This window comes from Vipera berus (genome assembly GCF_964194415.1).
Source record: "Vipera berus genome assembly, chromosome: 14".
Lineage (NCBI taxonomy): Eukaryota > Metazoa > Chordata > Lepidosauria > Squamata > Viperidae > Vipera > Vipera berus.
In genome coordinates, this window is record NC_138217.1 from 6,486,348 (window position 1) to 6,514,300 (window position 27,953).

General features: G+C 48.2%; 1 protein-coding gene across 1 annotated transcript in view; it reads left to right on the plus strand.

Moving 5' to 3' along the window:
• The window catches only part of EP400 (E1A binding protein p400), an 80,489-nt gene that overhangs the window by 17,089 nt on the left and 35,447 nt on the right, over nt 1-27,953 (plus strand). The window contains exons 9-25 of the mRNA XM_081339109.1: nt 420-498; nt 991-1,043; nt 1,697-1,754; nt 2,993-3,082; nt 5,435-5,530; nt 6,845-7,086; nt 8,739-8,916; nt 9,001-9,137; nt 11,119-11,288; nt 12,558-12,732; nt 13,469-13,605; nt 17,263-17,449; nt 17,956-18,122; nt 19,265-19,419; nt 21,631-21,933; nt 24,450-24,572; nt 26,473-26,637. Coding sequence (XP_081195235.1) covers nt 420-498; nt 991-1,043; nt 1,697-1,754; nt 2,993-3,082; nt 5,435-5,530; nt 6,845-7,086; nt 8,739-8,916; nt 9,001-9,137; nt 11,119-11,288; nt 12,558-12,732; nt 13,469-13,605; nt 17,263-17,449; nt 17,956-18,122; nt 19,265-19,419; nt 21,631-21,933; nt 24,450-24,572; nt 26,473-26,637 — 2,515 coding nt within the window. The remainder of the gene's footprint in view (nt 1-419; nt 499-990; nt 1,044-1,696; nt 1,755-2,992; nt 3,083-5,434; nt 5,531-6,844; nt 7,087-8,738; nt 8,917-9,000; nt 9,138-11,118; nt 11,289-12,557; nt 12,733-13,468; nt 13,606-17,262; nt 17,450-17,955; nt 18,123-19,264; nt 19,420-21,630; nt 21,934-24,449; nt 24,573-26,472; nt 26,638-27,953) is intronic.

A 27,953-nucleotide genomic window follows, 5' to 3' on the forward strand; every position in this document is an offset into this window, starting at 1 on the left:
CGTAACAGAGTGAGCGCCTGTTACTCGTCCCAGCTTCTGCCAACCTAGCAGTTCGAAAGCACGTAAAAATGCAAGTAGAAAAATAGGGACCACTCCGGTGGGAAGGTAATAGCGTTCCGTGCGCCTTTGGCGTCTAGTCATGCCGGCCACATGACCACGGAGACGTCCTCAGACAAACTCTTCGGCTTTGAAACGGAGATGAGCACCGGCCCCTAGAGTCGGAAACGACTAGCACGCATGTGCGGGGGAACCTTTACCTTTTTAAGATGCCATACCTGGACGCCGCTGCTTAGAGGCCCCTCAATTCAGTTTTCCCCGGCCAGGTTTGTCCTGGCGACACACAGGTGACGTCAAGTGAACGCAAACGTCGTAATAATTAACCAGCGGGGTTATAAATCCATTTCTGCTCTGTCTTTTAGGTGGTAGAAATAAAGCTGCAGATTGAATTCCAAGAGAAAAGGAGAAAAGCGTTGAATTTAAAGAGGCGTGCAAAGAAAGGTAGTTTTCCTGTCGCTTGCTGCAAAATGAGGTTGCATCCTCAGTGCTGTCTGAGCTTCAGGGTTTTCTTGCAAACGTTTCCTTACCAAAGTAGGTGACATCATCAATGCGGTATCACTTTGCCTATTGCAAACCAGGAAGCACGTTCTTGCTCAAGCGTTATAGTGACTTTTAAAACCACTCTTTTAAAATGGTCAGATCCTGCTGGGCTGCAGTAGTCCCGCTGTCCCTTAATCCTGGCTTATTACTATTTTAACTTTGAGGCGAATTTCATGTTTTCATTGTTCATTAGGCATGATTTTAAGAGGCAACTTGGATTCTTTAGGTTTCATTTTAAAAAATAAAAATAAAAAAATTACCACACGGGTATATGTAACATTCTCTTTCACTGGCTTTTATTTTCTTGCTCCTGGCTGAATTTACATGCTAGCTAGGCTAACATAAGGGGTTGGGCAACTTAGAAGATGCCTAAAAAGGGTAACTCTTTTGTAGGTAAAGTTTCGAGACATTTAGAGGATCTCCTTCTGGAAAAAGAGAACAACTTGGTAAGGAATTTTTTTTCTCCTCCCATCTCCTGGTTTATAATTCTGGACCTATTGCACGTTTTACTCCTTGTTGATATTCTAGACATATTGCATGTTTTACTGTTACTGAAATTACAATTGTTCAAGTAGATAGATAGCGGTGGATCTGCTGCCAGTAAATAGCTTTCTTGTACATAAGGAATATAGTGGGAAGATGAGGAGCTGTAATGGGAGACTGGTCTATAAAACAAAGCCATTGTTGGTGAGTTTGAAGAAGGAAATTGTTTAACATCAAGTACCCACATCTCAGTCTCCTTCAGTAACGTCTGCTGTGGCTGGCAGCTGTTTTCCATGAGCCCTGGGGGAGACCTTCCCCATCCTCTTCTTCACAATTTTTTTTTGGGGGGGTGGCGGAATGGGTCCTGTTCTGTTCCTCCTTGGTGGTAATTAACAAATCATGCATTTGATGAACTGGGTTGGGCGAAGAACGTTTCTAAAACAGATGGACAACATTTACCCCCAGAAATCGTGGGAGCTTCATCCCTGGAGATTTTCAAGAAGAGGCTGGACATTCACCTGTCTGGGACAGTATAGGTTCTCCTGCTTGAGCAAGGGGCTGGACTAGAAGACCTCCAAGGTCCCTTCCAACTCTATTCTGTTTATTCATTATGTAGGGTTCATGGTCCCGGAGAAGAAAGAGAAAAGCTAGCGCGTCCCTCACAGATGACGAAGGTCGGTGATGGGTGGTCTTCTGATCCACCCTTTTTATCCCATCTACTTGTGTTGCTCTACCCGTGTGGTAGAAGATGTGAAAACTGAAACAAAATTGTGCATCTCCAGTTTGGGGGGGTTCCATTTTAGTTCCAGAGGGAAAATACTGTTCTGCTTTCACCCATTCAAGAATCAAGAATGAAACCAAAATTTTGTGACGCCTTCTCAGTTATTCTCGCTTGGCTGGTTCAGTTCTTCCTTCCAGCCCCCCCCCCAAAAAGGTTGGGTTCTGTGAATTGTGAGTCATACATGGAGCTGGCTGTTCTGGATACGTAAAGATGGCCCTTATCAAATCGAGTGTGTTATTTAATATATATGATGCAGCTAAATTTATAGGTGTGATGTTAAAATTGGGGAGGCTGGGCTGTATTCCTTGATGCTGTGATGTCTCAAAGTTACCTGCTGTGTCGGAGAGAAAGAAACAGCAAAATGATAAAAACAACAGCCCAGAAATATTCTCCTTAACAGATTTGCTGCTTTCAATTTACCAAAAAAAGAGCACTTTTTTCCCACCCAAAAAAAAATTAACTTGAAAAATGCAAGGTGGTGTTCTACGTTTCAGCTTGAATGGATGCCTCTGCAAATCCCGCTAGAGTTTCTAAAATAAATTTAGAACTTCTGGATGTAAAAATTACAGCTATTCTGTAATTGTGATCATGGTCTAAGCCAGGGGTGTCAATCTGGAGTGGGGAAAAAAGTCACACTCCATTGCGACACGTCACTTGACGTTGCGAGTTTGACACCCCTGCTCTAAGCTGTTTAGTATTTTAATCCCATTTATATCCCGCCCTTCTCCGAAGACTCAGGGCGGCTTACAATCTAAGAAGCACAAATCAATGTGCTTAGCAACAAGCCTTCATTCTATGTATATGCCTGTTTATTAGGGCTTTCGGGGGGCCCCATGCGGCATTATTACAAAGTCAGCTTATTGCCCCCAACAATCTGGGTGCTCATAGTAGGGTATGAAATGATACGATAAAAAAGAAATGCTTAAAATTTAAATCCATATCCATTAGCCAGGCTTTAAGGGCTTCCAAAACGGTTTCATTAAAATGAACAATCCGTGAATTGATTGGCTGAGGAAATACAGATGTCCATTTGTATAAAATTCCTCGCGGGCAAGTAAAATGTTCCAGTCTGTGGATGTGCCTTCCTCTTTTGGGCTTGACCTGGGCGTGGGGCTGACTTTTTCTTTTCAGTGGAAGATGAGGAGGAGACGATAGAAGAGCAGGAGGCGAAAGAAGGGAAGGTCAACCACCAGCTGGAGCTGTCCACACTGGCGAAGGAAGGTGAGCGCGACAACGTTGGCCCAGCTTTTCCATAGTGCAGTGGTTCTCCACCTTTTCTTCACCACGGACCCTTTTTAAATACCTTTTGTGGCCACCGATTCTGGCCATGGGAAACCCCCCGCCACGCCCGAAGACTTAAGATTTAAATCATAACATTTCTTCAAGCCTTTGTGGACCCCCTGTGACAACATCGTAGCCTCCTGTTCTGTCCCAGCCACTTGAGCTCCTTGTTAAGTTCACAAGGAGAAAACCCCTCTTCAAATCAAGCAGGCAGGAATCGCAGGACAAACCCAAACCCCGTTTATTTACTCACAGACTTGAGGAAAAACAAAACACAGTTCATGGCAACTTGATTCTTAACCCGAACGGCTCCCCTTTTATTATGCATCCAGGGCGTGGCTGCCCTAATGCCTGCGCCTTTGCCTCTGGAGCTTCCCCATTGCATTCCTTTGTCCTGCTCTCTTTGCCTGCCGGCGTTATCGTACATCCTGAATATTTCCCAGCTGTGCTTCATCGCTGCCCAACTCAGCCTCCCAGCACAGCTGTGTCTCAGCCTGAGCCCGAGTAGAGGGGCCAGGCTCCTTGTCCATCTGTAAGTCTTGGAGCTCCTCAGAGCCTCCCTCTGACTCTGATGACACTCCAGGCCCCTCCTCCTCATCTGAGTCCTCAGACTCAGCTGGCGGATCCACGGGCTGGCGAAGAATCACAAAGACCCCCCACAGGTTGAGAACCACTGCCATAGGTAAAGGTAAAGGTTCCCCTGCACATGCGTGCTAGTCGTTTCCAACTCTAGGGGTCGGTGCTCATCTCCGTTTCAAAGCCGAAGAGCCGGCGCTTGTCCGAGGACGTCTCCGTGGTCATGTGGCCGGCATGACTAGACGCCAAGGGCACACGGAACGCTGTTACCTTCCCACCGTAGTGGTCCCTATTTTTCTACTTGCATTTTTACGTGCTTTCGAACTGCTAGGTTGGCAGAAGCTGGGATGAGTAACAGGCGTTCACTCTGTTACACGGCACTCGGGATTCGACCCGCCAAACTGCCGACATTCTGATCGACAAGCTCAGCGTCCTAACCCACTGAGCCACCGTGTCCCTTTAACCACTGCCATAGGGCAGTGCCAAATATAGGTAACAGCCTATATTAACAGGGTTAACAGCTCCTTTGTTCAGCGATCATTCACAGTTACGACTGTGCTGAAGGGGTAATGGGTCTGACCTGGCCTTGACAGTCCAGCCATCCCAACTCTACCCCGTGGTGGCCTTGGCACTTGGCAACCAGTTCACATTTACGACAGTTGCCCAGAAGTTGAGTCACGGCACCTGGACTTATCTTCATGTTGGTTTCAGATGTTTCGCTGCCCATCCAAGCAGCTTCTTAGGTCTGAGCAAGTTGGTTAGGGCAGCGGTCCCCAACTTTTGCAGCTTGGTGGCCCTGCTGGGGGGCGGGGACGGAAGAGGGAAGCCAGGCCGCACGAGCGGTGGGCTGGCACATGCGCACGCACAGCTCAACTTGACACAAGTGGCGGGCCAGCACGCACATGTATACATGTGCAGCTCTAGTGCAAGTTCAGCTGCGTGCGCACGCAAGCACACTACCCCGCCTCTTGTGCAACCTGATTCTGAATAGGCCACAGCCTGTTAGTGATCCCCAGCCTGGGAGTTGGGGACTCCTGCTTTAGGGGAATCTGAATAGAAAGTTATTGGAATGAGGGGTCCTTGGTGGTCTCTGAGCTTAGTTCTTTTCTTGCGGATGTTTCATTAACTAAATTGGTAATGAAATGTCTGGAAGAAAACCATCAAACTCAGATAGCATCAAGGACGACCTCCTCCTCCTCCTCCTCCTCCTCCTCCTCCTCCTCCTCCTCCTCGCAAATCTCACTCGCTTCTAGCATTGGTGATATTGTCTATTTTGGATAATGAAATGTCCGCAAGAAACCCACCAAGCTCAGAGAGCACCGAGGGCTCCTTATGTTAGCTCTCAGCTGCAGATGTTCTCCTCAAGTTGTCGGGATCTGCCAAATCCTAAAATTCCTGGGGGTTATCCTGCACCAACCTCAGGCCTCTTCCCCAAAGTGCACGGCAATACGTTGTCGAAGGTTGTCAAGTCACGCAGTGAAGAAGCTGCTTGGACAGGCAGCAAAGCGTCTCAAACCGGCGAGGAAGCAGGCCCAGTTGGCGTGACTCAACTTCCAGACCGTTCTGCCTGGATAACCAAGAATCTTCCCGTCCACCTTTATGACAATCGTAGGATTGCGTGTCGCGAGATCACGATTTGCAACCTTGCCCTGCCAGCTTCCCACAAGCAAAATCAATTCTGTTTTCTCTCCCCCCCCCCCGCCATCTCGTTCGTAGCTGAGCTGCCTTTGGATGATCTGATGAAGATGTACGAAGGAGCCTTCGCCGATAGCTTCCACTGGCCGAAGCCGGAAGACGAGATGAGCGAAGAAGGTATTGTGCCGGCAAGAGTTTTCTTTCCAATTGCTTTTTTGGAAGGGACCAGCTTGGACGGAGAGAGGCTGTCACTCAGCTCCACTAATGTAACACTTGGTGTGGATGTGGAATTTTGAGCTATTTATGGGCATTTTGAGATATTCAGGAAGGATTATCTTGCCCCCTGTGGTCAGATCTGCTCCGGTCTGTTTGGCTTTCTGAAAGACCTTGAAGATCTGGCTGGGCCAACTAGCCTGAAGCCCTAATGAGGGGGTGGGGGGTGGAGGGGTGGCATGTTGGAGGTGGCTCTCTCCCTCCCTCCCTCTCCATCCTGCTTAAAGGTAAAAGGTAAAGGTTCCGGCATGACTAGACGCCAAAAGCGCATGGAACGCTGTTACCTTCCCACCGGAGCGGTCCCTATTTTTCTACTTGTGTTTTTTTACGTGCTTTCGAACTGCTAGGTTGGCAGAAGCTGGGACGAGTAACAGGCGCTCAGTCTGTTACGCGGCACTCGGGATTCGACCCGCCAAACTGCCGACCTTCTGATCGACAAGCTCAGCGTCCTAACCCACTGAGCCACCGCGTCCTGCTTAGATTTATTTAAATTGGATTTTTAAATATTGATTGTTTTAATGCCTGTGGAGATTCGCAGTTGTCCAGGTCATAGTTATCCCAAAGATGCTTTTTCACAAGGCAACGGGACTTTCTTGTTGTTGTTGTTGTTTTTTCTCTGAAGACATTTCGCTTCTCACCCGAGAAGCTTCTTCAGCTCTGACTGGATGGTGGTGAATGGAAGGATCGATACTCCCTTGCAGACAGCTGGTCATTTGCCTTCTTTTAGAGAGTCGTTGAGGCCACTTGGAGCTTTGTCTGTGTCCTTTGGGTCACCTGAGTAGTGAAATGGGTGTGCTGAAAGCAGTTCCAAGAAGGCTCTACACCCATTTGCACCACTCAGGTGACCCCGAGGACACAGGGAAACCTCCAGGTGGCCTCAGTGACTCTCTAAAAGAATGCAAACGACCAGCTCTCTGCAAGGAGTATAAGTCCTTCCACTCCCCACCATCCAGTCCGAGCTGAAGAAGCTTCTTGGGTGAGAAGCGAAACGTCTTCAAAGAAAAAACAAACAAACAAGGAAGTACGGTTGCCTTGTGAAAAAGCATCTTTGGGATGATTGTTTTAAGGTTTTATTCAGTGTCTGGCTTTTGGTGAGATGAGTAGCATTCCAGTTGGATGGATGGGTGGGTGAATGAATGAATGAAATTATCTAGCACAGCACTCATTAAAACAATAAAAAAGGGAGGGCTTTTTAAAAAGCGTTTATTCTTTCTTTAGAAATGGAAGATCACCTAGCCGAAAGGGATTTCCTTCCAAAGGAGGTCATCTCGATCGACTCGCTCCTCAGCATTGAGCAGTACAAGGGGGCCGAGAGATTGATGCCCGGGAAGAACCGCGGGCGAGACATTGCCGAGGTGGCGGCCACAGCAGAAGTCCTTTTGCCCAAAGGCAGCGCCCGGATCACCACTGCGGTAAATCCATCCGTGTGGATTGGTCCTGATTTCACTGGTGGCTTGCAGGTAACCCTCGGCTCGCGGCCTTGATCAAAGTTACAACGGCACTGAAACACTTAACGACCGTTTTTCACACTGAACAACCGTTGCCGTACCACCCCCACCCCCGGTCCCTGCGAGCAAAATCCGGGCGCTTGGCAACCGGTTCCTATTCACGACGGTTGCGTTATCCTTTTGCGACCGTCGGGCAAGATTCCGTGTAACGACTGCGGTGATTCCTTTCGACAAGCCTGCAAAATGGAGTGGAATGGCACCACCGCCCCCTTAACCCCTGCCTTGCTTAGAAATGGAAATTCTAGTCTTGAGTTGTGGCCATAACCCAGGCAGTCCTCAACCTCCAACAGTTCATTTAGGGACCATTACAAGGGCAGTGAGGAAAGGGACTTTTCACACTTAACGACCTTCACAGCATCCCCACGGTCAGGTGAATCAAAATCCAGACCCTTGGCCACCGCTTCCTATTTACGACGGTCGCAGTATCCCTTTGCGACCGTCTGGCAAGATTCAGCAAGGCTTTTGTCTCCAAATAAAGAATTCTTATCTATCCTAAACGAGGACCAATAAAGCAAATTGCTTAGAAGTAACTCTGCAGGTCTGTCTTAGTTTGGGGTGCCTGACAGTTGGCTCTGCGCAGGCAGTCCTCGAATTACAGCCATTTTTTTAGTAACCGTTCGAAGTTTCAACGGCAGTGGGGAAAAAAGGCCTGAGGATTCTTCTTCACGCTTACATCCGTTGCAGCATCTGTATAGTGTATAGTATACAGTATGGTATACACTATACAATGTGTAGTGAATTACAGGTAGTCCTTGACTTACGACCACAGTTGGGCCCCAAAATTGATGTTGCTAAGCGAGGCATTTGCTAGATGAGTTTTGCCCTATTTTACGACTTTTCTTGCCACAGTCGTTTGAAGCGAATCCTTGCGTTTGTTAAGTTAGTAATTCGGTGTCAACGCTGCTAACATCGAATGTTATTGCTTGACAAGAGATGAAGAAGTAGCCATTTCACCTGTTAAACTTGCTGTTGCTTTAACAGATTGGATTAAGGTTGGGAGTGGGGAAGAGGAGCACTGTTCCTCAAGGCCATCTGAAAGTAAAGAAAATAAGAGCTTGGCGGGTTCTCTAACGGAAGGGAAACTGATGCTTTAAATTAATAGGAGAATATGATTGATGACAAAATTAGAAAAGTGGAGAATGGTGCTTTAATATATTGTGCAAGGGGGCGGAGATTTCAGATTCCAGCTTCCTTCGAGCAAGCATTTGCCGGTGCATGAGGCTGAATAAAGGACTTTTAAGGTAAACAATGCCTCAGAGTCACTTGAAAATACGTCGGAAACTTGACATTCGGTTTGTTGAGTGAATTCGGTTTCCTCCCCTTCCTTTTACTTGTCAGAAGGTCGCAAAAGGGGAATTGTACAACCCCGGGACACGGAGACCATCTTAAATGTGAGTCTGTTGCCAAACATCCGAATTTTGATCAGGTGACCGTGGGGCTTCTACAACAGTCCTAAGCGTGAAAAATGGTCCCGAGTCTCTTTTTCAGTCCTGTTGTAACTTCAAAAGGTCCCTAAATGAACTGTTGTAAGTCGAGGACTCCCTGCCACGAAGAGAGCAGCTGAATGTCACGGAGAGGAAACATATTTGCACAATTTCTTGCAGGTCAAATACAACACGCCTCCCCTCTTGTACGGCTCCCTCCGAGAGTATCAGAAGATTGGCCTGGATTGGTTGGCCAAGTTGTACAAGAAGAAGCTGAATGGCGTCTTGGCCGACGAAGCCGGCCTCGGGAAAACGGTCCAGATCATCGCCTTCTTCGCCCACCTGGCCTGCAACGAAGGTACGGGCTCCTAGGTGGTGTAAGCGGGTCAGGTAGCGAACGAGGGATGGATTCTTAGCGTCTCTTCTTGGTCTTCCTTTCCAGGTGATTGGGGTCCTCACCTTGTCGTTGTCCGAAGTTGTAACATTCTGAAGTGGGAACTGGAGCTCAAACGTTGGTGCCCTGGTCTAAAAATCCTGCTCTACATTGGTACCCAGCGAGAACTAAGAATGAAAAGACAGGTAGACCATTTTTAGGGGAGAATAAGAATAGAATATAGAGAATGGAATGGAGTGGGAAAGAATGGAATGGAATGGAATGGAATGGAATGGAATGGAATGGAATGGAATGGAATGGAATGGAATGGAATAGAATAGAATAGAATAGAATAGAATAGAATAGAATAGAATAGAATAGAATAGAAGGAATGGAATGGAATATGGGATGGAATAGAATTAGAATTAGAATGAATAGAATAGAATAGAATAGAATAGAATAGAATAGAATAGAATAGAATAGAATAGAATAGAATAGAATAGAATAGAATAGAATAGAATAGAATAGTTGGAAGAGACCTTGGAGATCCTCTAGTCCAACCCCCTGCTCAAGCAGGAGAACCTATACCATCCCAGACAAGTGACTGTCTAGCCTCTTCTAAAAAATCTCCAGTGTTGGAGCACCCACAGCTTCTGGAGGCAGGTTGTTCCACTGGTTAATTGTTCCCACTGTCAGGAAATCCCTCCTTAGTTCTAGGTTGCTTCTCTCTTTGGTTAGTTTCCACCCATTGCTTCTTGTCCCGCCTTCAGGTGCTTTGGAGAATAGATTGACCCCCCTCTTCTTTGTGACAGCCCCTCAAATCTTAGAGCACTGCTATCATGTTCCCCCCAGTCCTTTTTTTTTCTTCATTAAACCAGACCAGGGGTAGGCAACCTTGGCTCTTTTATGATTCGTGGACTTCAACATGGCTGGCTCAGGAATTCTGGGAGTTGAAGTCGACGCGTCATAAAAGAGCCAAGGTTGCCTACCCCTGAACTACTAGACAAACCCAGTTCCAGCAACCGTTCTTCATACTTTTTAGCCTTCAGTCCCCTAATCTTTTTTATTCCAAATCCACGGGAGGGTTACCACAAATTTTGCCCCAGTTCTACAACCAGGGGTTTTCCTCCATTTGTCCCAAAGGTGCTTTTTTACTAAGGGCAAACTGGACTTTCTTGGGGGGAGGGGGTGTTTCCTTGGAAAAAGTTTCGCTTCTCCTCCAAAAAGCATTTTCTTTTCCCAGTTTTCCAAGGAGTGGAATGTTTTCAAGAAACCCCCCCGAAAAAGTCCAGTTGCCTTTTGAAAAAGCACCTTTGGGACAACCGCGTCCTGGAGGAGTGAGACTTTCCATAGACTTTCATCCATTTGGGGGTGAACTGAGCTAGACTCCCTGCTAAGCTGTCCCAGACTGATTTAAATGCAGCCAAATCAGCATTCCTCAATCTTGGCATCTGAGCTTGAACTCTCAGAGTTTCCCGGCCTTGTGTGGGGAACGGTTGGGCTTTCTTAAGCTATGGTTTGTTGAAAGACTTTTGATTGACTGAGTTTGTGCAGTCATGGCTGCAGTTTTCCTAAGCCACGGTTGAAGTCATGGTTTCTTATTCTTCAGAAAGAAATGTTTAAGTAGATGCCAGATGTTTTCCTGGAATGTTGTCACTCACATGAAAGAAAAGAGGGGAGTGGGATACAGGGGAACGTAACATTCCTGCAAGTTAATCCACAAGTTAATACAGGTGTAGATTCCAGGACCAGTTCTCTAACTCTTTCTTTACTTTGCCTCCTTCCTTCCTTCCTTCCTTCCTTCCTTCCTTCCTTCCTTCCTTCCTTCCTTCCTTCCTTCCTTCCTTCCTTCCTTCCCTGCCCTTCCCATTTCCTGTATCTTCCCTCCCTCCCTCCCATTGTCTCTCCCATCCCTCCCTTCTTCCCTTCCCTCCCTCCCTCTTATTGTCTCGCTCGTCCCTTCCTTCCTTCCTCCCTCCCTCCCTCTCATTGTCTCTCTCATCCCTTCCTCCCTCCCTCCATTTCCTCCCTCCCTCTTATTGTCTCGCTCGTCCCTTCCTTCCTTCCTTCCTTCCTTCCTTCCTTCCTTCCTTCCTTCCTTCCTTCCTTCCTTCCTTCCTTCCTTCCTTCCTTCCTTGCCCTTCCCATTTCCTATATCCTCCCTCCCTCCATTCTTTCCTTGCGTAGGAGTGGACAGAACCCAACAGCTTCAACGTCTGCATCACCTCCTACAAGCAGCTCTTCAAGGGCCACCAAGCCTTCATAAAGATACGCTGGAAGTACCTCATTGTGGATGAGATGCAGCAGATCAAGAACATGACGGAGAAGCACTGGGAAGCCCTCTTCCACCTTCGCAGGTCTGGAGCCCTTCAGAGTCTGCCTTCTCTCCGCGGCCTCCCATTTGGACCACTTGGGTCCTGGTTCTTGTCCTGCAGGGTAGGCCATCCCTGACCCTCCCTCCTTTGGGCCTCGTCTGGGCCAGGAATCCAAATTCAGCTCTCTTTGGTTTACCTTCTGCTGCCGTTTGTCAGAAGAAGCCAAGGACTCTATCCAGGTAGTCCTCGACTTTCAAGCGTTCATTTAATGACCGCTCAAAGTTACGCCCGCACTGACAGAAAGTGACTTATGGCCGTTTTCCACACTTAACAACCGTTTGCAGCATCCCCAACGGTCCCGGGATCAAAATTCAGCCTCTTGGCAACCGGTTCGTATTCGTGACGGCTGCGGGGATTGCGCGATCCTCTTTTGCGACCTTCTGACAAACGGTCAGCACAGGGGCCAGATTCAATTAACGGCCGGGTTGCTGAAGTGATTCCCCGAACAACCGTGGGAAGAAAGGTCGTAAAGTGAGGCAAAACTCACTTAAAACAAATGTCTCCCTTAGCAACAGAAAAGTCAGCCTCACTTGTGGGTCATAAGCCGAGGGCTCTCTGTATCTCTGTGTAAAGAGAACTTGTGCATAATGGAGTGTGGGGGTGACCTTGGGGGAGGAGGGGAAGAGTCAGGGAAGGAGGGAAGGAAGGAAGGAGGCAAAGTAAACAAAGAGTTAGAGAACTGGTCCTGGAATCTACACAGCAGATGCTTAGCAGTCAGATGAAAAAACTTAGGAATGATCCTCCCTAATGGCTAAAAGTAAGGGACGCGGTGGCTCAGTGGGTTAGGACGCTGAGCTTGTCGATCAGAAGGTCGGCAGTTTGGTGGGTCGAATCCCGAGTGCCGCGTAGCAGAGTGAGCGCCTGTTACTCGTCCCAGCTTCTGCCAGCCTAGCAGTTCGAAAGCACGTAAAAATGCAAGTAGAAAAACAGGGACCACTACGGTGGGAAGGTAACAGCGTTCCGTGCACCTTTGGCGTCTAGTCATGCCGGCCACATGACCACGGAGACGTCCTCGGACAAGCGCTGGCTCTTCGGCTTTGAAATGGAGATGAGCACCGGCCCCTAGAGTTGGAAATGACTAGCACGCATGTGCGGGGGAACCTTGACCTTTTACCTTTAATTGTTAAAAGTAGCGGTGGGAAGTTTGGACCTTCAGACTTGCCAGATTTTGTTAATGTAACCTCACACTAAAGTAGGTCCTTTTGTTAGGTGGTTTCTCTGGGAGGGCTGACACTGTGCCTCTCTTTGTAGTCAGTACCGCTTGCTCCTGATCGACACCCCTCTGCACAACACCTTGATGGAACTGTGGACCATGGTGCACTTCCTGATTCCAGGAATCTCCAAAGCTTACCTGGATTTCCCCGTGAAAGCTGCCAACGAGGAGAACCAAGACTATTGCCATAAGCTCGTCATCAGGCTGCACCGGGTGAGTCCCTCAAGCCGGGCGCTGGAATTGGGCACAAGGCTACCCTGGGGTCTACTCAACAGATAGGATTTGGCAAAGCTGCTCTTAGAAACACAGAAAGCTGGCAGCAGAAAAAGACCTAGAGGTCCATCAAGTTCTGCCCTTTGAGTTTATTTGCTTTTTGTTCCCTCCCTCCCTCCTTCTTTCCTTCCTTCCCTCCTTCCTTCCTTCCTTCCCTCCTTCCTTCCTTCTTTCCTTCCTCTTTCTTTCTTTCTTTCTTTCTTTCTTTCTTTCTTTCTTTCTTTCTTTCTTTCTTTCTTTCTTTCTTTCTTTCTTTCTTTCTTTTTCAGTTGCCTCTTGAAAAAGCACCTTTGGCACAATTGTGACTGGATGACTGAGAACCTTCTTAGACTTCCTTCCTTCCTTCCTTCCTTCCTTCCTTCCTTCCTTCCTTCCTTCCTTCCTTCCCTCCCTCCCTCCCTCCCTCCCTCCCTCCCTCCCTCCCTCTTTTAATTAATATTTTTAATCAATTTTTATTTTATATTTTTGCCGGATAATGGACGGCTGTTTATCCCAAGCATGTTTAAACTCATTTCCTAGTGATTAACAATGCACTGAAAGTGGGTTCCACGCTTTCACCATTCTTTCTGCGAAGGGATAGTTTCTTTCTACTTTTAAACTTCTGAATATTCACAGCAGCTTCCTCCCTCCCTCCCTCTCTCTCTCTCCCTCTCTCCCTCCCACCTCTGCTCCGCAGATTATCCAGCCGTTTATTTTGCGCCGATCCAAACGGGATGTCGAAAAACAGCTGACCAAGAAGTACGAACACGTGCTCAAGTGCCGACTTTCAAACCGGCAGAAAGCGATGTACGAAGACGTCATTCTCCAACCCGAGTACGTCCTTCTGCGCTTAAACATTAAACCCGTTCCTGTTAATTAACGATTCATTAATCATTAACCATGAACAGGATCGCCTTCAGTATCGCCCAGAAAGGGACGATGCAAGTCCTCTGACTCACAGCTATGCACGCGTGTTGGGGCCAGTTGCTGAGCACCTAAAACGCGTTCAGATGCCACGGGAAGGCTGGTGGCCATCGGAACCTCAAAACCCAGTCATGGGTCCTTTTTTTTTGGATGGGGAGGAGCGGGTTTGTATCTGTTCTTAAGTAGTCTGTCCCCCCCCCACGTGGGACCATTACAACTCAATGGAGGAAATGAGGCACGTCAGATAATACTGTGGGATTCTGCCGTAAGAATTGTACGCCGTGCACACCCTCGTTAAGTTGGCGTGCAGTTGTGACTGTGTGCTTTTTTTACCCCCTTTCCCTCTTCCGAGCACCACTTGCAGCCTATCAGACCTGCCCAAGTTTGCTCTCTCAGGAAAGCTGGACTGGCAACTGTCTCTGTTTGGTTGAAGCAGGGGAACTTTCCCCGAAAGGAAGTGGTTGCAACCAAGTCAGAAGGAATCGCATTCCCGCGCAAAATGCAGAGCTGTTTCTTCCAAGCCCCAAGGCCAGTCCCCCCCCCTGCCCCTGCCATTCCTCCCCGGCCAGCCAATGTGATGCCGGTAATGATGTTTTGAGAAACTTTTGTGAACCTGGTAAGCTTCCTGTTGTGATTCAGTGTCAGCCTGTGCTCCCAGCAGCTGAGTCCGATGAATCTGAGGAGGAGGAGGAGGAGGGGTTTGGAGAGCCTTTGGTGTCGGAGGGAGGCTCCGATGCACTGCAGGACTCTCAGCCTGGCCTCTCCAGTTGTGTTCCTCATGAGGCTCAGCTGTGTGAGGAGGAGGTGCCGGACTTAGAGGAGTCACAGCTGAATCTGTTCAGAGACGCTAGAAGCAGAAGGCAATCCAGCAGAGCAGAGCAGAGAAAATCAATGAGGCAACTCAGTGAGAGGAGGAGAAGGCAGTGAGAAGCCAGGCCTTGGGATTGATAATAAAAGGGGAAGGTGTGGGCAGGGCTGGTTGCTGAAGGCAAGCGTTCGGAGACATTCAAGGAGAATCCTGGTCTGTTCTTGCTAATCTGTTTGACTCTTGTTTGTCTTGTTGGATGTTTTGAATCATGTATTTTTGGTTGAAGAAAATATTCTGTTGCTTTTTTGTTTGAAAGACTATTATTTGGAACTGTAAATAAATTTGGGTTGGGTTTTTTTTTCAGCCTATTGATTGTTAAAAGGAAAAAGGGGTTGTCCCTGACACACAAACAGGGCCGGTCGTAGGCACTTCCATTCTCAGGGCAAGCGGCCTTGAAGATCCTGGTACCAGCTGGTTTGGTGGAGATCCGGTTCTTCTTCCCTTCTTGCTTCCCCCTCCCCATTTCCCCCACCCCCCTCCCCATTTCCCACCATTCAATTCACAGGTCTGGTAAACTCGCAAGATTCCTTTTTCCCCACCACATAGATGTGTACATCCGAACCAGGCTGTGTTGTTTCTCTGGGTCATAGAATCTATGTGGGTAGATAGGTATATGCAAATATATATATATATATATATATATATATATATATATATATATATATATATATATATATATATATATATATATATATATATATATATATATATATATATATATATATATATATATATATATATATATATATATATATATATGGGACGTGGTGGCTCAGTGGGTTAGGACGCTGAACTTGTCGATCGGAAGGTCGGCAGTTTGGCGGGTCAAATCCCGAGTGCCGCGTAGCAGAGTGAGCGCCTGTTACTCGTCCCAGCTTCTGCCAACCTAGCAGTTCGAAAGCACGTAAAAATGCAAGTAGAAAAATAGGGACCACTACGGTGGGAAGGTAACAGCGTTCCGTGTGCCTTTGGCATCTACTCATGCCGGCCACATGACCACGGAGACGTCCTCGGACAAGCGCTGGCTCTTCGGCTTTGAAACGGAGATGAGCACCGCCCCCTAGAGTCGGAAATGACTAGCACGCATGTGCGGGGGAACCTTTACCTTATATATATATATATATATATATATATATATATATATATATATATATATATATATATATATATATATATATATATATATATATATATATGTATATATGTATATATGTATATATGTATATATGTATATATATATATATATGTATATATATATATATATATGTATATATATATATGTATATATATATATATGTATGTGTGTATATATATATATATATATATATATAAAAGGTAAAGGTTCCCCCGCACATGTGTGCTAGTCGTTTCCGACTCTAGGGGCCGGTGCTCATCTCCGTTTCATAGCCGAAGAGCCAGCGCTTGTCCGAGGACATCTCCGTGGTCATGTGGCCGGCATGACTAGACGCCAAAGGCGCACGGAACGCTGTTACCTTCCCACCGTAGTGGTCCCTATTTTTCTACTTGCATTTTTACATGCTTTCGAACTGCTAGGTGGGCAGAAGCTGGGACGAGTAACAGGCGCTCACTCTGCTACGCGGCACTCGGGATTCGACCCGCCAAACTGCCGACCTTCCGATCGACAAGCTCAGCGTCCTAACCCACTGAGCCACCGCGTCCCATATATATATATATATATATATATATATATATATATATATATATATTTGTTTTCGTAGATTCTCGCGGGTGTCTGTATGTGTAGGTCTAGAGTCTCAGGTTTCTTCCCGCGTTCCTTTCATCTTCAGAAAGTTGTGGCGACGTTTCGACGAAATCCCATCCGTCATCATCAGGCCGGAGTATTCCTCCTGCTGCTTTCAGGAGCAATGCGTGGTCTGTCTGTTCCTTTCCTTCCACGCCTCCACCCAGTCGGATGACACCCCCACCCAATCAGAAAGCAGCCACGCCTCCACCCAGTCGGAACACAGCCCCACCGGCAGTTGGAAGGAAAGGAACAGACAGACCACGCATTGCTCCTGAAAGCAGCAGGAGGAATACTCCGGCCTGATGATGACGGATGGGATTTCGTCGAAACGTCGCCACAACTTTCTGAAGATGAAAGGAACGCGGGAAGAAACCCGAGACTCTAGACCTACATATATATATATATATGTGTGTGTGTGTGTGTGTGTGTGTGTGTGTGTGTGTGTAAATTATTCAAATTGCTAATAAAGAATTTTAGGAAGGCTTTATTAGCAATTTGAATAATTTACACAAATAATGAGCTGTCATAAGTTGTGACTATAACCTGTGGATAGCCTTGAGTTAAGCCAAACAGGAAAGAAAGATTTAATTAGCAAGGCGTATTCAAATGACTTGACAAATATTTCAGACACACACACACACACACACACACGTATACATGTATGTGTATATATATATATTTGGTCATATTTATCTAGTGCACATTGGAGAGCTGTATGCAACAAAATTTCATGTTAATGTACATTTAAAGTGACAGTAACGTTATTCTAAGTCTAGACTGCCCCCAAACGCTTCCCCCCCCCTCCTTTCCTCTTTGATGGCAGGAGCCAGGCAAGGCGCCGGGCCAACGATGGAGACCCTGACATCCTGATCTCACGGCCATCACACGCTCCCCTGTTGTAGCGTTGACCCCCTGCTTTCTTCTCCCTGGGCAGGACCCAAGACGCTCTGAAAAGCGGGCATTTCGTCAGCGTCCTTCACGTCTTGATGCAGCTGCAGAAGATCTGCAACCACCCGGATCTGATCAACCCTCGGCTGTGTGGCTCGTCTTACGTTTCGGAGGCATTGCAGTATGCAACCGCCTCGCTGGCCTTCACGGCGGCAGAAGGCAACCTGTGGAAGGTGAGCAGAACGGTGGGCTTGCAAGCTTCCCTGTTGGGTGAGGAAGAGGGAGGATCTTTCCCAGCTTCTCTTTCCTAATTTCAACTTTTCTGTCCCGAGGTGTGACCGAGGACTCCGCAATGTGTGTGCATTGTGTGTGTGTGTGTGTGAGCGTGTGTATGTGTGCGAGAGGGAGAGATGAAATGGACTAGCGATAGAAGAGAACCTCTGTAGCTCAAGGTTGAACTGTGGGGTCCTTGGTGCGCTCTGAGTTGGGTGGTTTCCTTGCAGACGTTTCACAACCCAACTAGGTAGCATCATCAGTGCTAGCAGGGAGTGGGGTGTACAGAGTGGAGAAGAAAGAGGAGGAGGACTGTGGGGTCCTTGGTGCTCTCTGAGCTTGGTTGCTCTCTTGCAGACCTTTCATGACCCAACTAGGTGGCATCATCAGCGGACTAAATAAATGGACTAAATCAAATTACAGTAGGTGCCCAGATACACTTTCTTCCCTCTCGGCCATCTTCCAGGTTGCAGACTTGAGTCTCTTTGACCTGATTGGTTTTGAGAGGACCATGACGCGGTATGAATCCCAGGTGGTGCCCAAGCAAAAAATAACACGAAAGCTTATCGAAGAGATTTACACCTCTCCCCTGCCGCCTCCCAGGCCTGCCCCGGTCAAGCTGAAGCCAAACAGGTAAGCAGCACACAGCTTTCTGTTACCTCCGTGGCCCTCGTGCAGCCAATTCTAATGCTGATTGGACTCTCGTCCCTGTTCAGTTTTGCGTGGCATGTTGATAGTCACAATCTAAAGCATGGGTCTCAATTTCAGAACGCCGTTCAAGGGAGGGAAGGAAGGAAAGGGAGGAAGGAAAGGAAGGAAGGAAGGAAGGAAGGAAGGAAGGAAGGAAGGAAGGAAGGAAGGAAGGGCCTAAAGCATCTCCAAGGATTAGGGCACCAGGCCTGTCCCCTAAATATTTGACTCCCTTCCAGGCTGAGGTCATTAATAAGGATGCTGAAGTGGTCCTTTGGCTCACATCAGGAGAGCCCAAATCCTTTCCCTTCCTTGAGGAGGCAGTTCCTCAATTTTTAATAGGACTGAAAGGAGTCTACGAAATAATTTTTTGCTTGGTTTTGCTTGTCCCAAAGGTGCTTTTCCACCAGTCAACTGGACTTTGTTTTTGTTTTTGTTTTCTTTGAAGGTGTTTCGGTTCTCATCCCAGAAGCTTCTTCAGCTCTGGCCGTACAGTGGGGAATGGTCGGCTCTGACCGGATGGTCACAGCTGAAGAAGCTTCTGGGATGAGAAGTGAAACATCCACAAAGGAAAACAAGACAGTCCCGTTGCCTGGTGGAAAAGCATCTTTGGGGTAACCAGGACCTGGATGACTGAGAATCTCCATAAGATAAAGGTAAAGGTTCCCCCGCACATGCGTGCTAGTCGTTTCCGACTCTAGGGGCCGGTGCTCATCTCTGTTTCAAAGCCGAAGAGCCAGCGCTTGTCCAAGGATGTCTCCGTGCATGACTAGACGCCAAAGGCTGCTGTTACCTTCCCACCATAGTGGTCCGTATTTCTCTACTTGCATTTTTACGTCCTTTCGAACTGCTAGGTTGGCAGAAGCTGGGACGCATAACAGGCGCTCACTCTGCTACGCGGCACTCGGGATTCGACCTGCCAAACTGCCGACCTTCTGATTGACAAGCTCAGTGTCCTAATCCACTGAGCCACCGCGTCCCTGAGAATCTCCATAGATGCTTGGTTTTGCCTATGACTCCCAAGAGTACTTTATGGAAAAATCATCACGGCACCCAACCGTTTTTTTTTCTTCTTTCTTCCCCAGGTTGTTTCAACCTGTTCATTATGGGCAAAAACCTGAAGGGAAGATGGTGCCCTTTCCTAGCACTCAAGTGCATAGGGCCACCAGCGCAGCTACGGTGGCCCAACAGGCCCAAGGGCGAGGAAGATCTCCTATGACTACGGTAACTGCCAGCCAAGGTGAGAAAGGTGATCCAACTTGGGATTCCTTCCTTTTCAACAGGTCCAGTGGGTTGGTTCCCCTTCACGTTCATCCTCCCTCTCTCCCTCCCTCCCTCCCTTCCTCCCTCCCTCCCTCAACCAGTCCTTGGAATGAAACCACTCTTCCTCAACCTTGTGCCTTCCTGATCTATTGAGGTTCACCACCACCACCACCCCAAGTTGGAATTCCTGCGTATCTGGATGAAATCAGTTGTTGAGCAAGCCGAACTCAGTCGTCCTACCGGAGGCACGGCTTGAGTCGACCCACCTCATAACGTTCTTCTTGGACAGCATTTCCAGCTGTGGCCCTCAAGCCAGGTTGGGTCTACAGAGGTTGAGTTGTCCGCCTGGGATTTTGATGAAGGATCACCCAGGTCTTTATCCGAGCTTCAATCCGGCTCAGCTCCCTTCGGTGTCTCTTGTTCTCCGAATGCGTCCTGAGCTGGCACTTGGAAGCTCCATTCTGAGGGTCCTCTGTGAATTGCGAACCGATTCTGTGGGTTTTTCAACCCATTAGGTGCTCTCCATTTTTTTTTTTTTTTTTTTGGTGGGTGGACTTCCTGGGTTTCAAGGCAGGATTGCTCTTTTTTCGATTCCCTCGGACCGAGACGTTTCTGGACATTTTTTGTTTTTGTTTGTTAAAAGCGATACACCACCCATCTCGCCATCCGGCAGATTTCATTTGGGTGGATTTCTCTCTCTGCAGAGCTGCCCCCTTTTGATTTGAAACTTCGGAAAGGGAAATTTAAAAAAAAGAGTGACAGCAAATTGTCCTGCTCTTTCCGGAGATGGTCCAGGCAGGGGACTTGGAGCTTTGAAGGCTGAAATTTTGCACGCAAAGCTTGCTTTTTTTTTAAAAAAAGAAGTCAGTCCCAGCCCGTTCACTCACATTCTGGGGGGAATCTCATTTTGGCCCGCCCTGGAAGAGACTTGATTGTGCTTTGTTTGAAAACCTGGAACGGAGGGCATCGAAGCATTCACGCACAACTCCTTTTACCTGTGTTCCCATCCTCTTTTTGTTTTTTTTATGTTTCAGTTTGAGCTGAAAGTGAACATTTCCAGGCAGTATGGTTTAGACTGTGTGTGTGTGTGTGTGTGTGTGTGTGTGTGTGTGTGTGTGTGTGTGTTTGGTCCCAACTTCATTGAGAAGCTAGGATGGGCATGATAAAGCTGATTCCTTCAGGGCACCCCTATTTATTTGCTTTTGTTTGTATCCCACCACTATTATTTTTACAAATAACTCAAGGCAGCAAACGTATCCAAGACACCTTTTTTTCCCTCCTGCTCTTTTCCCCACAACAACAACCCTGTGAGGTAGGTTGGGTTGAGAGAGGGAGGGAGGGACTGGGTCAAGGTCAACTAGAACTCACAGTCTCCCGCTTTCTAGCCTGGCGCCTTAACCACTAGACCAGGGGTTGGCAACCTTGGCCCCTTCATGACTCGTGGACTTCAACTCCCAGAATTCCTGAGCCAGCCAAGCTGGCTCAGGAATTCTGGGAGTTGAAGTCCACGAGTCATGAAGGGGGCCAAAGTTTCCACCATACTGGCTCAGGAATTCTGGGAGTTGAAGTCCACGAGTCATGAAAGGGGCCAAAGTTTCCACCATACTGGCTCAGGAATTCTGGGAGTTGAAGTCCACGAGTCATGAAGGAGGCCAAAGTTTCCACCATGCTGGCTCAGGAATTCTGGGAGTTGAAGTCCACGAGTCATAAAAGAGCCAAGGTTGCCTACCCCTGCCAACCCTGACTCTCTATACCACCCCAGCTGTCTTTTGATAAAGATGGAGAACTTCACGTTGGAAAGCCTTGAAGCAAAGAGCTAGCAAACCAACCTCACACGCACACAGACACAGACACACACACGCACCGCTCTGCAAGGAAAGTTGTGTTCACGTGCGTTTGTGCATGCGTGTTTGTGTGCCCCGAGATTGAATTCGCGCAGCGGAATCACTTTTCAGCCCCTTGGTTTAAGCTCCCAAAGGCCTCTGGATTTTTCTTGCTTTTTTATTTTTATTTTTTGTCTCTTCCCCCCCCCCCCCAAGGCGACGTGTCTGTACTCGGGCCCACCCCCCACCCCACCCCCAAGGTTTAAAACTGACCCTTGCAATTTCTCTAACCCTTGAAATGGAAAAAAAACCCGAAAGAAGGAGCGACTCTAACCGCTTGCCCCCACCGACCTTATTGATTGCAGCTGCCGTTGCCGTCTCCTCTGCTGCAAGCGCAGCAGCACCACAATTGCAGACGGCCCCGTCTTCCTCCAGTGTTCCTCCACCGCCACCTCTTCCTCTTCCTCTTCCTCCTCCAAGACATCAGCCAGCAATGACCTTCGCCACCGCAACTAGCCCGGCCCATCCAGTGAAAGTGCGGGGCCAGGCTACTACCCAAGGCCTCCAGCTAGGGCAGGCCCAGCCACAGGCCCCCCCACCCACCATCCAACCGAGCGTCCTGCCTCAGAGGCTCGTGTTAACCAGTCAGGCACAAGCCCGGTTACCCAGTAAGTGCCCCTCTGCCCCTCTACTTCCCAAATTTCTCCAGCTTCCTTCTCTCTTCCTCCTCCTCCTCCTCCTCCATTCCTCCTCCTCCTCCTCCTCTGCCTCCTTTTTTCCGAAGCTTCCCTGAGGTTAAGTTATTAGGCACCCTTAAAAAAAAAAAGTGTGCGCAGGGATCCGTGTACAGACACAGATATATTTGGATGGGGGCGCGCTTTGCTCCTTCCCTTCCGTTCTCCTGTTTGGAGTTTGCCTTGCTCGCCATTTTACGTTGCTTATTTGATTTTCTTTTTTAAAAAAAAACACATCTGTTTTAAGTGCAACATTTAGAGAAGAAAGAGGAAAAATAAAACACAGCTCAAGAAAATGGCTGTGAACATACAGGTAGTCCTCGACTTGAAACTTTTTGCTTAGGGACGGTTTGAAGTTAAATGGCGCTGAAAAAAGTGACTTTCCCCCCCACCCCCACTTTTAACAACCGTTGCGGCATCCCCACGGTCAGGTGATCAAAATTTGGACACCGGGCAACTGGCACGTCCTTACGACAGTTGTGCTATCCTTGTTGTTGCTGTTGTTAGCTGCGAAGTCATGTCCGACCCCTCGCGACCCCATGGACAACGTTCCTCCAGGCCTTCCTGTCCTCTACCATCTTCTGGAGTCCATTTAAGCTATCCATTTGTGCTATCCTAGGATCATGCAATTCCCCATTTGTAGCCTTTGAAGAGCCAAGTCATTGGGGGCTGCCGGATTCACTTGAACGAAGGCATGATTCACTTAACAACTGCAGGGGTTCATTTAAGCAACATGACCAAAAAAAAAAAAGGTTGTAAAGTGGGGCACAACTCGCTTAAGAACTGCCTCGCTTAGCCACGGAAACCTTGGGCTCCATTTTGGTCATTAAGTCGAGGACTACCTGTTACATTAGTGGTGTCAACTTAATCTCACTTCTTCTGCATGTTTCCCCCCCCCCCCTCTTGGTCAGCCTTCCTCGGAATGTTTTTTTTTCCTTAAATTAATTTTTGGAAAGAACAAATTTATCCTAATTTAATTCTCTCCTTGTTTTTTTTTTTTTTTTGGAGAACACTAACCACATCTTGGCTAAAAGAATGTCTCTTGCACAGGAAGGCGCACTCCGTAAGGAAGAATGGGAATATGGCTAGGAACAGGCTAAAGCGGTCTTGTTTCCGATGGTAGATGCGCCGTTAGCGCATCTGGAGCAGAGGTGGGCAACTCTGGCCCCTTTTGCGACCTGTGGACTTCGACACCCAGGATCCTTTGAGCCAGGATTTCTGGGAGTTGCAGTCCACAGGTGGTAAAGGGCCCAGAGTTGCCCACCCCACCTCCAGAGGTCTCTTGAGCACTGATGTACTAATGTTTTCCCGGGAGAACCTGCTGCCTTTGTAAAAGTCAAACGTGCCACGCTCAACTCCAAAACTTGGGAGAATTGAAGTTTGGAAGCCTTGCAAGCATAGACGAAAGGTTTCCAGGCATTGAACATCCTGATTTTTATTTCTTTATTTTTTTTCCCCTGATTAATTTTACGGAGAAGCTTTTAGCTTCGCGTGAACAGAGCCTGAACTTCACCTTTACATTGCAGGGTGACACACAGACAAAAAAAAATGGTCACTTCCAAAGCAAATAAACCTTTAATTCTTCCTCCGAGGGGGCTCTGCGAAAGATAGCCTTCTATGCATTGAAAAATACATTGGCCGAATCCAAATTCTTTTGGCTAGGGCTGCATGAGCTTAACGATCCCACCCACCCCCACGCCCCCCTCCCCGGTACAAAATTCATCGCTGCTAATTGGAAGTTTCAAATCAACTGGGGGAAAATTAAACCCTTTGGGATCGCCTGCAAATGTGATTGGGAGGCCCACTGAATCTGCCTCGCATTGATTTCCCCCAAGCCCCCCGAAACTTGCTAAAGCCCTAAAAGAAGAATCTTTTTTTTCCCCCCCCCCTTCCCGGTAAATTATTCCACGTGCCCCGTTGCTTTGTGAATTCCTGCCTCTCTCGAGCTGCGGTTTGTAGTTTGCTTTTGAAAAGGCGGTAGAGGTCTGACTTTAAGGACTTTTCTGCTCTCTCTCTCTCTCTCTCTCTCTCTCTCTCTCTCTCTTTCCGAAGTGTCACGTGAGTTTTTCCAGGTCACGCTTGTTCACCTGTGAAAAGAGTTAAGGATCTCTGCCCTCGGCCTGCCCCGATCCACTCACCCCGTCCTGCCTTTAAAAGAAACTGAGCCGACGCAATTGGCCCGTCACCTGTATCAAAGCTGTACCCGTGGAACTTCTTGGATGACACTTCCCTCCTCCTCCTCCTCCTCCTCCTCTCCCTCCCTCCCCCACCTCTCCATCTCTGCATGTGGTTCGCGTCCGTTTTACTAACCACGACGAGAGGAAACCCAAGGGGATGTCTGGGAGAAGCCCCCACCCACCCCCTCGCCCTCCCCTTCTTCACGGGTGCTTCCACCCCTCTCGCCCAGCCGGTGAAGTGGTCAAACTAGCCCAGCTGGCTTCCATTTGCAGGGGCCCAAGGCCGGATCGCGCAGCCGGAGACGCCGGTGACGCTGCAGTTCCAGGGCAACAAATTCACTCTGTCGCACAGTCAACTCCGCCAGCTGACCGCCGGCCAGCCTCTGCAGCTGCAAGGTGAGGCGCTTCGAAGAGCACACCTGGGGACCTTTCCCCCTTCCCCTGCCCGTCCCCAGGATTTCCTCAGCGTGGGTTGGCGAGCCCTCCCGTGCTTCCTGGGACGTGTTTTGGATTTATTTTTATTTTTTTGCCTGGTCCTCCGGTGGGAGACATTAAGGGCAGTTGTCAAGCTAACCCTCCCGAATCTTTCCTGTCCTGGAGATAGCAATAGCGCTTAGACTTATATACCGCTTCACGGCACTTCACGGCCCTCTCTAAGCGGTTTACAGAGTCAGCATCTTCACCACCACCACACCACCCAAAAAAACAAGCCGGCTCCTCCTTTTACCGACCTGGGAAGGATGGAAGGCTGAGTCAACTTTGAGCTCGTCAGGATCGAACTCCTGGCTGTGGGCAGTGAGTTAGCCTGCAATGCTGCATTCCAGCCACTGTGCAGGAAGGAAGGGAGGGAGGGAAGGAAGGGAGGGAGGGAGGGAGGACAATAACAATAGCACTTGGACTTATATACCACTTCACAGTGCTTTACTGCTCTCTCTAAGCGGTTTACAGAGTCAGCCTCATGCCCCCCAACAATCTTGAGTCCTCATTTTACCGACCTCAGAATGACGGAAGGCTGAGTCAACCTTCACCCGGTGAGAATTGAACTCCTGGCAGTGGGCAGAGTCAGCCTTCAATGCTGCATTCTAACTACTGCATATCATGGACAGACGGACGGACAGATGGAAGGAAGGAAGGAAGAAGGAAGAGGAAAAGGAAGAACAATAGCAGTAGCCCTTAGACTTATATACCGCTTCACAGTGCTTTCCAGCCCCTCTCTAAGCCGTTTACAGACTCAGCCTCTTTTCCCCCAACAATCTGGGTCCTCATTTTATTGACCTCGGACGGACGGAAGGCTGAGTCAACCTCGATCCTTGGAGATCCTCAGAAACTTAACAGAATCCATCCTTCTTGAAGGCCCCACCCCAAGGAATCTACGGGTGGTTGAAGTGCACAAAAATAGTCCTTGATTTACAACTGTAACTGACCCCCCAAATTTCTGCTGCCAAAACGAGGCGGTCGTTAAGTGAATTTTGCTCACTTTTGCGACCCTTTTTGCCAGCAAAATTAAAAGCGAATCACTGCAGTTGTTCAGCGAACGCACATAGCCCCAAAGGGAACCCTGCTGACTTGGCTTGTCGGAAGCCGGCTGGGAAGCTCACCATGAGGTGATCACACATCCCTGAGATGCTGCAACCGTGCGTGTCGGTCGCCAAGTTGCCCAGATTCTTTTTTTCTTTTTTTTTCTCCCCCCCCCCCAGCAGTTTGTAACCTTTTTTTTTAGATTGTGGAATAAAATGCAAAAATACCGGAGCAAATAGCAGGACGCAGTGGGAAAGGAAAGTGAGGGGGAGAAGGGAAAAAGAAAAGAAAATAATAATAATAATAATAATTTTATTTATATACCGCCCTTCTCCCGAAGGAGTCAGGGCGGTGAAAAGGCAATGATTTCCAAGCTTCCTCCATTGCAGTAGAACAGGGGTCTTCAAGCGTGGCCCTTTTACCACATGTGGACTTCAACTCCCAGAATTCCTCAGCCAGCATTGCTGGCTGAGGAATTCTGGGAGTTGAAGTCCACCAGTCGTAAAAGGGCCACGCTTGAAGACCCCCTGCAGTAGAATGAAACGTGACTTTTCCATAGTCATATAAACCAGCCATTTCTAGAAGGACAAGTCAGTCTAATCAGCGAAACGCCAAACTCAAAAGTTTCCAGTGCAAAAATCCAGAAGTGTCCAGGTTTTGGTCACGTGACCACGGTGGCTGTAAACCTTGCCTAAGAGGAGATGTTCAAAATCAGTGGGAGGGTCTTCCTTCAGTGGGCACTCCATAACTTCCTCCATCTTCGATTTCTACCTACCAGGCAGTGTCCTGCAAATCGTTTCAGCTCCGGGCCCCCAGTATCTCAGACCCCAAGGCCCTGTGGTGGTTCAGACAGTGTCCCAGCCTGGAAGTGTCCAAAATTCTCTGAACGCACTAGGCAACCAGCATCCGGCGGGCTTGCAGTCTTCGGCAGGAGCTCAGCCAGGTAAGGAGCCTCCCTTTGCATCCGTCTACCTTTACCTGCCCAATTCCTATGTTGCTCTTACACTCAGAGCGCTAACGAGAGAATTAACGGACCGGAACTTATCACTGGAGCCGCTGCAAGTGCAGTGTTTGCAAACCATAAATGTGAACGTTCAAATTTTTTTTGTTTTTTAAGTGCCCCTTACAAAGCTTTGGTTCGGAAAGGTGGTGGCCCTTAAGAGTTTTTTTTCAGAATTAGAATAACACAGTTGGAAGGGACCTTGCAGGTCATCTAGTCCAACCCCCCCCCCTCAAGCAGGAAACCCTACACCATTTCTGACAGATGGCAGTCCAGTCTCTTCTGGAAAGCTTCCACACTGATGAAGCTCCCACAACATCTGAAGGCAGCTTCTGTTCCGCCGTTAGATTGTTCTCACTGCCAGGAAATTTCTCCTTATTTCCAGGTTGATCAGTTTCCATCCATTGCTTCTTGTCCTGCCTTCAGGAGCTTTGGGAAAGAGATGGACCCCCTCATTTTGTGGCAGCCCCTCAAATATTGAGGCACTGCTCTCATGTCCGTTCTGGTACTTCTCTTCATTAAACTAGACATACCCAATTCCAACAACCGTTCCTTATATGTTTTAGCCTCCAGTCCCCCAATCCTCTTTGTTGCTCTTCTCTGTACCCTTTCTAGAGTCTCGACATCTTTTTATAGTGTGGAAACCAAATCTGGTTGCACTATCCTAGGTGTGGCCTTAATAAGGCTTTATAGAGTGGCATTAGGGCCTCCCCTGATCTTGGCTGAAGGTAATCTCACCCTCTGCACACCTAGGTGAGATTTCTGATCACACTCGGGTGACTAGGAAGTAGTGAAATGCAAGGATGCCGTGGATAATCAGGGCACAGAGTGCAGCTGGTCTTCGACTTAATGGCCATAATTCAGCCCAACAGTTCTGTCGTCAAGCGAGACGGTTGCTCAGTCAGTTTGGCCCCATTTTCTTGCCACGGTCGCTAAGTGAAATCACTGCAGTTGTTCAGTTAGTCCCTCGGTCGTTAAGTGGATCCGGCTTCCCCCATCGACTTTGCTTGCCACAGAAGGGCATCACGTGACCCCCGGGACCCCGCCACCGTCATAAATATGGGTCAGTGGCCAAGCGTCTGAATTTTGATCACCTGACCGTGGGGGGAGGGGGAGTGTGGAAAAACGGTTGGAAGTCCCATTTTTCAGTGCCGTCATAACTTTAGACGGTCGCTAAAGAAACTGTTGTAAGTCAAGCAGCGCCTGTCTGAATGCGGCCCGCGACCTCCACAGCCTGATTCAAGAGCGAAGTCGTTTAT